General features: G+C 38.4%; 1 protein-coding gene across 1 annotated transcript; it reads left to right on the top strand.

Annotated features, from left to right (window-relative positions):
* Window positions 1–8,957: 8,957 nt before the first annotated feature.
* Window positions 8,958–10,962, top strand: pde6hb (phosphodiesterase 6H, cGMP-specific, cone, gamma, paralog b). The gene is made up of 3 exons (XM_028041465.1): window positions 8,958–9,038; window positions 9,853–9,997; window positions 10,088–10,962. Exons 2-3 carry the CDS (start codon window positions 9,855–9,857, stop codon window positions 10,203–10,205), a joined length of 261 nt encoding a protein of 86 aa, XP_027897266.1. The 5' UTR covers window positions 8,958–9,038; window positions 9,853–9,854; the 3' UTR covers window positions 10,206–10,962.
* The last annotated feature ends 411 nt before the right edge of the window (window positions 10,963–11,373 follow it).

The following is an 11,373-nucleotide window of genomic DNA, read 5'->3' as shown; positions in this document are numbered from 1 at the left end:
GAGCTGCTCAATTCTTCCCTGCTTGCTGTTTCTTTTATGTTTTTTTTTTTTCTTCCTTCTTTCCCTTGGCACGGTGTTTTCACTGGGTCCCCTAAATGAAATATGGAAAACAAATGACTGCACACCCACACGCCTGCCGCAGAGCAAGCCGTTCAGCCCGAGAGGAAAAATAATAACAGGATTTTATGGCAGAGCAGACCTTGCTGTGACTCTGATCTGAAAAATTATTAATTTATTCTACATAAATCTCTCTCTCTCATTTTTTTAGAGACTCAGATGTTTTGGAGGAAAGCAGGAGATTAGTAGAAAGTCTGCCAAAATATGAATCCTGTTAAAAGCAAAGAGTAGCACAGCTTGCTGAAGTATTCCTTTGAATGTTTTTTTTTTTTTTTTTACATTTTCTTATGTTACCAACACAAACCTTAGACTATATCATTGGGGTTTTACATGGTAGAGCAAAACGAGTAGTTAGTTGTAGAGGAGAACAGTGCTCTTTTTTTCAAAACACTTTATAAAAACACTGAAAAGTGTGGCAGGAATCTTTATCTTTATCTCAGTCAACTCGCAATAAAACCAAATTTTGCTGTAATTACAACTGCAGATTTTTTAGCATATTTCTCGTGTAGATTTGAACATTTACAGTCTGTTCTTGTTTGCAAAATATTGCAAACTCAGTTAGATTGGATGGGGTCTTCAACCATTAACCCAAAGAGCCATTTTTACCCTCAGCGCAGCTAAATAGGATCTATTTAGAAGCGCAAATGTTACACTATCATTTAAAAAAAAAAAGACAACTTTAGATCTTTGATCAATCTCTTGCAGGAACTTTTAAAGAACCCTAATTTTATGGATAAAATTTGGTCTGGGTTGATTTCTTTTCCAGAAAGAAACATGTAAAAAAGAAAAAAGAAAAGCACAACCTAATAAAGAATATTCATCAAAAATATTGATATATCAGTAATCTAACTCCTTTGGTGTGAATCAGTTGAGGAATTCAGTAAATGTATTCCATGAAAAAATAACACCCTGCATTTGTTGTTAAAACAAATTAAATAAACAAAATAAAACAAATTTCTTAAAACTTAAAATCATTAGTTCGTTCTGTATCAGTTCTAGTCAAAATCAGTAGGAGAATGTTGATGCAGCCACTACCGTGCTTCGCTGTTGGTTTGGCCTTTTCCCTGCTTATGTGGAGGTAAAACTTTAAAAACTTACCTTTGCCAGGCACCAGATAAACTTCGAAAAATAAAAGTCTATTCATTTTCGTTTGTTTATCCATTTAGAAAGATAAATGCTTTGTGGAAGAGGAACAAAAGACTTAAAGAGTTCCAGAAACTGAGCTCAGAATGATCCAATGACGCCACATAAGCCCGTACAATAAGATTCAGGTCAATCTGAGCGTTAGAGGATTCTTTTCCAGAGAGCAATTGGTTCAGCACACCGACTCCTTAAGCTCTTATACAACACTGACACAAGAAGAAAAACTGGCAGCAACACTGGAGAGACGCCAAAACCTAGATAGACTTTTCCTGCCAACCGTCGAAGGAACAAATGATTCATTTAGTGACGGAGTGAATATGAGAATATGTTTTCTCAAAAAGGAAAGAACAACACATCCCTGCCCCACCTGGAGAAGGTGGGACACACAAGATGTGGAGACATGCTACTCAAGATTTAAACAGGTCATCAGAAGCAAGATCAGATTTGCATTTCTTAAACTCGAACAGAAGCAAACAAATAATATCAGTGCATTCTGTTTAAGGACACAAATTGCATTTTCCATGAGAGTCAGAGATTAAGGCTAAAACTGATGGGATTTTACACTCCAGAGATTAAATGTGCATTGGAGACAGAAAATGGAAATGCATAATGCATTTGCATATTTTAAGTACATTTCTAAAAGCTGAGCTCTTGGTATTTTATTTTTAAAAGGAGAAGATCCTTCTCCTGAACTGAAGAAGCTGAACTGAAAGTAAACAGCCTTATGCAAAAAAAACAAAACCTGAAGTTTTAATATCTAAAACTGGTGTAGCAGCAACACTAAACAACCTGTCAAACCACTTAAAACTGCTTAGTAGAACTTAAAAGGTGAATGATCCAAATTGTTGCAAAGGTCCTCGTCTTGATTGTGTTTTTTAAAATCAGATGAGTCATTTTAAAACAAACTTTTCTGACGCAAAAAGAGCCTTTAGAGCCACACCTCTCTAAAATAGAAAGCCACCGCCTTACGTATATGTATGGATGACGTCACACTGTCTGAAGTAACATACCTATTTTTGTAAACAGGACATGATTTATTTGGTAGACAAAACAAACCGTTCTAGAAGGAATGTACAAAATGGACGTGTGGCTTCTGGCTCTCAGTTCCTGCAACACATTGAAGTCAATGAAATTCTCCAAAATGAAAAAGATTACAGATATTTTATTCTGAAATCATGTAAATATGTTAAGAGTATTTTGTAGATACACAAAGTTTAGATTTGAACAAAATGATTTCACCCCCCGCCCACATAAACACCTAACGGTGAGAAGTTTGATGGAAAAAGTATCGGTATGAGCGATACAAGCTGCGTATTAACTTTGTATCAGTAAAAAAGATGCTGTAATGCACACCTCTGTAGGACGCCATTGAAACAACTGAAATCTCAATTCAGCAATAAGAAATCAGCAGCCAGACCATCAAGGTAAAAATGTGGTCTGTTCCTGTTGTTTTTACTTTGTATGTGCCAGAGCCAAATGAAGGAGTGAATAGTTTTTGTGCTCTGCAATTGTGACAAACACTTGTTAAAATCAAGCATCTGTCATGTTGTTACTTCATCAAACACATCATTACAAAGTCTGAGAAGGTTTAATAGAAAAGGCTGCACACATGGGAATCATTTGATTCCAGTTTGAGAATAGAAATATTTGGATAAAAGACTTGTGAAGCGGCAGCGGGCACGTTATATTTACATGTCTATTCCCTCATTTTCCAAAGAGCTCCATGCAAATAACCCTGAAAACAAGGATTAGCCTGGAACTGCGCTGCAGCAAAACGGCATGCCGTGAGCGCTAATTACCGGAGCTATTTAAAGGAGGAGAAGCAGAGCTGCTGAAAGATTCTGAGAGTGTTCTTGGAAGACGAGAAAGACCGCTGAAGGTTGAAGAAGGATTTCTGATTACATTATGGGGAAAAAAGAACGAGTGTTTAACAACCGCTCCTGTTTCTGGCTGAAGCCTTTACTCTAGATTGAGTGAATGATTGACATGTCTTTTAATTTGTGGCATTACTGAACTTTTGTTTAAATTGATTGAACACTCATAAGAAACCACGTTATAAATTATACTCTGAGGTCTAATCAAGTCAGAAAATGTTTGAAAAAATATTCAAAAACGCAATAAAAGTAACATTTGAACACTACAGTAAGTAAAACAAACAAACAAAAAAAAATCAAAGATTTAGGTTAGGGGATAATGAACATACGCACGTCACTGATATGACTGAAGAGAAACGTGTGATACGTTCTGCTGCTGTATGTCATGGTCAGAGGTGAGTGCTGCTGTCTTTAGAAACGTCTCTGCTGACTTTGGAAAGTATTGCATTTTGAAAGTGGGCTGCGGTTTTGCTCCTTGAGTACGATATACAACTTTGCTCTGGTTCACCAACATCTGACTCCGTACTGAGCAAACCAGACAGTCTGAGCTCTCTGCCTCCATTCATTCAGAGCAGACATGTTCCCAAAAACACGTGTGGCTGACCACATGACTAATATTAGAGGCGGCTTTGGGTTACACAAACAGAAGCATACATATACAAGGCTGCAATAGTTGCAAGTTGATTGTGATATTAAGGGAATAAACAACTTTCTTTTTAACTTTGACAGTTTAAATTCTCAGCAGGACTATCCATAATTCTCATTTTTAATGATGTGAAAATTAGATAATTGTTTTATCACAAATATTGCCTTTTTAACTGCAGACAACAATTATATTCCTCCTAGGTTTAGAGATCTTCAGAAGCAAAAAGTTTTATTTTAAATATCAAATGTTTTTTTCAAAATAATCTCATCATTTTGGACCTTAAAAAGTACATTTTAACTAATAAAATGTTATTTATGATATCAACTAATCATATTTTGATGTTACATTTAAGAAGTGCTTTAAGACCTATGTAATTATGTTAACGACCAGCAGCAATATGCACAGTCATTTTTGGTGTTTGGTTGAGATTTTATTGGGACGGCATGCAAATAGAAAATTTAACAAAATCTCTTGTCAAAATTTCTATTTCTAGGAAAATTTAAGTATAAATTCTTTAATACAGCTATCTGGAGGACTGAATTTCTTTAGGTAGAATAGAGTTTTTTGCCTTTTGAATGGGAAAATGACCAAATAACCTTTCTAGGGTGTTTGAGATACTTACTTCTATGGTGGCCCTGAAGTGCAAACCATGTCAACAACTCACTAAACACAGCGACAAATTTAAAAACACTACTACAAATGACAAACAGAGCAACATATTATAACACAACAGATTAAAAACAAAATTAAAACACAATACAGCACGTCAGATCTGACACGGCTGATCTGACGTGTCAGATCTGCCCTGACACGTCATTACAACATCTGAAAAAATACATTAACTAACCACAATTTAGAAGAAAAAAAAAAGACAACTACATTAACATTCGGGAAGAGGTACAGTATATTTTTCACTGGTGCAACTGTAGTTCCTGATATTGGGCCACACCACCAGGGGGCTCCACTCACATTTAAGAAGAAGAAGAATTACTTTATTCATCCCAGCAGGGAAATTATTTCGCAGTTACAGCAAGAATTTTTTTTATTTTTTTTATACACAGATTAACACACACACACGACGGGAGCTGCGTCTGCAGGCAGCCAGCTGAGCCAGCGCCATTTTTTTTTGAAGGAGGACATGTGGCAAAGGTCGTCGGGACTGGGAGTTGAACCCGTGACGTCCGCGGGTCTAAGGCCTCCAAATGTGGGGCGTGCTAACTCCCTGCGCCACCACAGCACGCTTCCAACCACATTTAGACGGAGGGATGTTTTGATTAAAAAAATTATATAGAATCATAACGTTTTTTTGTGCTTACCTTTACTCTGTTGTTCTCAGCTGATGTTCAGTAAACAAGCTGGTCAAATCTAGCTGCTGTGTTGTCGCTAATACTCCACCACAATATATTTGTATTTGAAAATAATAATGTAATCATGGGACTCTGCCATTTTAAATGTTGACAAGTAGGAACGTTAATTAAACTTGGAAGAATTTTGTTATTTCTATCTGAAACTGTGAGGTAGGTGATTTTTTTTACTAAATGCTATAATAACTTTGGTCATATTTTAACACATTGTAATGTGTTAAAACCCTGAATGTAGTTGAGCCTGCAGCAACATACACTGGTTTATTGAAATCATGACATTTTTCTTTCAAAGGGTATCTATCAGCACGCAGATATGTAGTCTCATGACATCCCACACATGCGTCACCTTTAAAGTCCCCCCTGCAGTGCATGGCAGGCGTTTTAGTCGAGGCAAAAATCCATGAAAATTATAAGATGCCATACTTAGCTCATATTTATGTAAATCTGACAGGTTGGATCATACGACACGCAAAGCCAAATATGTGACAAAAACTCACACCAGGTGCAGAGTGCCGGACTTGCATAATATTGTTGCTCCTCTTCAATGTTTTAATACCGTCTCCTTTCCTTAAATCGAATTAGTAGAAGACGTATTAACATGTTTGCAGTAGGAGTCGCTAAAGTTGACACATTGACCTGTTAGAAGAAGACGGGCCACTTGACGTCATGTGTCTTTACAGCAACTTTTAAACATGCTTGTATTACTCAGTAGGTACGAAACAGAAGTAATTGAACTACAATATGGATTCAAGTTTAAAAGTCGGTCATGTGCTTTACGAAGTTCCATAAGTTTCATGGTAAATGTGCAAAACCTAGGACTAGAATACCATCAATTACAAAGATATGTAGGGGTTTATCAAGAAACGTCAATGGTTTATAAGAACAAGTAAATCAAAACAGTCTTTATATAAGTGGCCAACACCTCTATGTTCAGCCTAGATGGTGATAAAGTGGCTTAGCCCTGGTCATGTCCTCCTTCAGAGTTTAGCACCAATGCTGCCTGTTAGTCAGACCTCACCAAACCAGCACAAGATATGATTAACCCCAATTCTGCTCCAGTTTACAGAATGCAGATCAGCCCTGACACATCATTACAGAATCCATGTAAAACAACAGTCGGAGCAAATAGATTTTTATACTTGTCACAATGGATAATTGTGAAGTAAAAGGAAATTTATACAACATTTCCTCGTTTTTCAAAAGTAGAACTCTGAAAGTGTGTTGTGAGTTTGAACTTAGCAGTCAAATCTTCTGCATATATCTCTACCTGCTTTGCATATTTAGAGACTGAGATGTTTGCCCATTTTTCTTTGCAAAGCTGCTAAAGCTTAAGGAGGCTATCTTTGAACATCAGAGTAAAAGTCTAGATTGATTCTTAATTGGATTATGACAGAGCCATTTTTGCATATGAAAATATGCTTTGATCCAAGCTATCCTGTTGGGTGAATATTTGACCAAATCTAAAAATCTCCAAGTTTTCCTGACAGAACATTGAGATCATGAGTAAATAAAGCCAAGACATAATCATCTGACATCAAACTGTTATGTTTTAACAACACAAAATCAGAAATTACCTCTAAATTTTAATATTTTTTTTACCCGTTTAAAAAATGCATTTTAAAAAGTGTAGTATTCATACATAGAATTTAATTAGATTAAACTGAACTAAATGAAAACTTACTGTGTGATACTTATGGCATCATTTTAGTGGTTTTACCATTTATTAAAAAGATTTATGATTATCAAATAATTGTAAAAACATTGAAAAATCAGACGGCTTCTTTTCCACTGAACATTAAGATCAGTTTTAAACTCTTCTGCAGTCGATGTTATAAGCTGAACAAAAACAAATAAATAATCGTGTCATCTGCATAATGGTTGACTTTTGTTTCTGTTACCCAGTGATGTATGCATACAAATAGACAACAAAGGAGCTAACACACCAAAATTCAAAGATGGTTCAGTTTCTAGGCATAAATGCAAGAAGTTTGACATCTTAAAATATTAAACCTCAACTCCAGTCAGGTTTTAAGCTACATGATGCAACAAGTTGTGCTTTCATGTGTTCAGGGCAGGCTTTTATAAACATGGGAAAATAAAGCAGTCTAAATATACCGTATTTTCCAGACTATAGAACACACCTTACTATAAGCCGCATCTACAAAGTTTCTTTTAAAAAGTTGGAAACGTACTGTACATACAGTATATAAGCCGCACCGGGCTATAAGCCGGTGGTATCTCCGCCGCTCTTGGTTTTCCACAAGGACGCAGCAGAGGGAGGGTCCTTAATAAATCTGCTGGATATATTACGGACGCCGAGTTTAAGTGCAGCGGCTATCGATCTGTACTGCCAGATCGATAGCCTTCAACTTCAACTTAAAAGCTGCATCACATTATCTTCTTCGTGTGGATTCTATGATGAGGGCGTATGAGTTTGAAAGCATTTCTCCGTCGTGCCTGCTAGCATGTGCTTGTTCTAAATGAAAATCACCACTTTCTTCTTTGATTTCCAAGTTTGACTTCCAATGATTCACTTCCTGCTAAAGAGCCCCCTGCTGGTTGAAGACAAATCCACAGAAAAGCCGCACCGGGCCATAAGCCGCATGGTTCGAAGTGTGGGAAAAAAAGTAGAAAAAAGTAGTGGCTTTTAGTCTGAAAAATACAGCAGTTTTTTTTTTTATTGAAAGTTTTTATCTTTACTGGTGTCGATTGTGTATTTTATGCTTTCATATTGAATATAAAGTTGATTTGCACATACGCTGTCCATGCAATCATCCAAGGTTGGGTCATTTTACAAAGAACAATCCCCATCTCTAAAGCTTTAAGTGATGCACCCGAAAAGACTTGCAGCAAATTAATTGCAACGACAATTAATTTGCTACAAATGCCCACCCCACTTTTCAGATCTACATTTCTAAACCCCATATTATTTTTCTTGCACCTCTAGTTGGTCTGTCACTTAAAATTCCAATAATACAGGTAAAATACTGAAGTCTTTGATTGTAATGTGAAAAATATCCCATTGTCAAAGTGAGATTATGTATGTAGCTCATAAAAAACAACATAATTTGACCAAAGCAGGATAATTAAACAGAATGAAGAATAAAATGAAAGAGGCAATTAACAAATAAAGTAGATAAAATACCAGATCTATTTGGGTCTCATATTCTCCTTCGGTCAAACGCCAAACATGTGACAAAGTACAACGGTTCTGAAAACCATTAATGTTAATGTGGGGTGCACTTATCAGTTTTGGTAAAAACATCTAGAAATGTCTAACAAGTTTAAAATCTCAGAATCGGACCACATCAGTCAATAATTGTTTCGAATCAAAACATTTAAATGTTTATCCAAAGACGACACTTACGGAGCTACTTTTTTTCCCTTTAGATTCCTATTGAATTTTGTTTAAATTCCCAAGTTTTAATCCTACTTTTCTCTGCCTGGGGTTCCACAATAAAACCCACAGCCCAGTGTCTCACATGTTTGAGCAGCGGCTCACATGGACGAGGAACGCGAGCGGTTGATTGTCTCCTCTCAGCAGCGCTAAAAGCAGGCGTGCCGGGGTTTAGAGGAGTAAGCCGGATAAAAATCTTTCCAGGTTGATCTCTGACATTGTTTTCCAAGCGGCCAGCACTTCTTCTCCATGCAGGAAGTCAGGGAGGGGCCGGGCAAAGCCATGGAAACAAGGGCAAGGGAGGGGGGGTAAAAGAAGATGCTGGTTTGCTCGAGAAATTTGGCTGACCTCTACCAGCGACCATGTGACTGGTAAGCAGAGGATGTGGGGATTAGGGCTGGAGGTATAAAAGCACAAAGCAGGCAATGTGTCTCAAAGTCAAGGAGAAAAACCAAGAAGCGGTGACCAGAGGCTCTGTGGGACACCTGCAACATCAGGTAGGAGCACACTGGACAGATGCTAGCTTTGTTTCCCAGACTGATGAAAATTTGGAAATAAAAATGTCACAAAATTAGCAAAATAGTCGAGAGGAAAAGGCGACGGCAAAACTTTAAACCAAGGAGATAGAACTAGGTTTAAGTTTTGTTTGTTTTTTTTACATTTGCTGCTTGAAAAATCTTAAAAGTTTTAAACTATACTACCAGAGAACTGAAAAAGGAAGCTGCGTTTGGACTTTTAAAGGCTCAAAGTGAAGCAGATTGACTTGAGAAGCAGCAGATGGCTGATGGTTTGTCCCCACATCACTGAGCCTCCTTAACGAGATCTCTGCAGTATTCTGACGGAGATTCTCCACCGCTATTTACTGATGCAGGTGGTGCTCCTGTTTGAGTTAAATAACAAAATGAAACAAGGGATGTTTTCACTCCCTAAAGTTTCAGCAGGCAGATAAAGGAGGTTAGAAAGTATCTGAGGTTCTTTGTAGGTTCTAAGCATCAAACTTGATAAATAATCAAATGTCATACCAATGCCAAAGTTAGAAAACCAAAACCGATTTAGGGTTCTGCAGGTTGGAGGTCGAGCTTAAAGAGCTAATAAGAAGGTTTGAGGTCAAGAATGTATGTTGCTTTCTGTCTTCACACTGAGAAGAACAATTAGTGGTCTGAGGATTGCAGTTGGATTAGAGCTAATCCATCAGGTTAGCCTAATCTGTAAAATCTGCCCTGATTGGCATTAAGAGTTTGATGGAAACAGGATTACAGCCGGGACAGCAGAAGCCAATGGCTTAAAATATCTCCCCTTTGTCTTCCTCAGAAATGAACGCCAGTCCACCAGCAGGAAGCGCCCTGTCCCCCGGCGGTACCGCGGGGCCCACTACTCCCAAAAAGGGCCCACCCAAGTTCAAGCAGAGGCAGACTCGCACATTCAAGAGCAAGGCTCCCAAACCCGGCCAGAAGGGGTAAAAAAAATTGTCTGTATTTTTATTTTTTATTGGAAATGACACGAGAAAGCAAATCTGACGGTTTACTACCTTTCTCGCCTTCGGCAGCTTCGGCGACGACATCCCCGGCATGGAGGGTCTCGGCACCGACATCACAGTGGTGTGCCCATGGGAAGCCTTCGGCGACATGGAGCTCAGCGACTTGGCCAAATACGGCATCATTTAAGCCTCCTGCCTTCCTCCACCTCTCCTCCGTCCGCCCCTCTCCACCCGGCCGCCTCTCCGTCTCGGCTCGGCGGGCCGCCATAAGGCTGCCGGCCAACCCCCTAACGCCCTCTCGTCTGACTACCTCATACTTTATTCCACTAAGTGGATATTATTATTTTTATATCATTATTAATATATGATACTGTTTACAGTATATGTACTTGAAATGAGAAGACGAGAAACAAAACCCAGGAACCCTTTCCCGTCCCAACAGCCAGGTAGAGCAGTTTTCCTCTTCCGCCTCTCTTGTCTCCTCCTTCGGCCTTCCCGCGCGCTCCCTGCCCCTCCGTAACCACGGCAACGGATGCAAGCCAAAAGCTAGCTCGACACTATTTAACGCTTCTAGCTGTCTGTTAAAATGTAAATAACGTCTGCTCGGCGTGAACCTTTTTACCTTCCTTTTGTACTTTCCTCCTCTTTTGTGTCGTGTGGTGTGTGAATGCGTGTGGGCGTGTGTGAGTGTGTTTATTTTGCTCCATGTGACCGAGGTTTTACCTTCAGCACCAAGGAGAGCGTGCAACATGCTAAAGCTACAACGCACTTTCACACGATCATGGAGGATGAACTCCACCTCCCTTTCTTCCTGTCGTTGTCTGAACCCTGTTCCCTCTCAGAAAAAATAAAGACAGAAGCTGTATGTTTACCTTCTGTGTTCAGAAAATGTACTGTGAACTGGTGTGTACTGATAGCTGCCAGTAAAGTGTATATTTTCAGCATTTGTGTCGGTCTCTGCTGTTGCTAAAGCTAATATACTGAAAACATCGGTATTACGTTTGTCATACGTTCAATTGGTTTGGTGGTATGTTAAACTATAAATGTTGGCTTTTTCTTGGAATATAGTAACGATTGAGTCATTTCCCCTGCAAAAGGGTAAGACAAGCTTTTAAGAGAGCATATTTTAAATAACTATTTTGTTTATTAAGGGGGGAAAAAGCCATCTGAACTGACCAAGCCTTGTGTGAAAACTGTGTCTACTTGTGAAAACATCACTTAACTGTGGTTAGCCACATTTTCGTTGGGTTAAATTTTACTGGAAATACTCAGACATGATTTCTACCAGACCTCAAGAAACAAATAAGAATGAAAAACGATAACAGAACCTGTCTAATTACACGAAAAAGATTCAA

The sequence above is a fragment of the Xiphophorus couchianus genome, chromosome 16 (genome assembly GCF_001444195.1).
Source record: "Xiphophorus couchianus chromosome 16, X_couchianus-1.0, whole genome shotgun sequence".
In the NCBI taxonomy this organism is placed as follows: domain Eukaryota; kingdom Metazoa; phylum Chordata; class Actinopteri; order Cyprinodontiformes; family Poeciliidae; genus Xiphophorus; species Xiphophorus couchianus.
The sequence above is the reverse complement of the archived record's forward strand: the minus strand, read 5'-3'. Positions and strand labels throughout refer to the sequence as shown.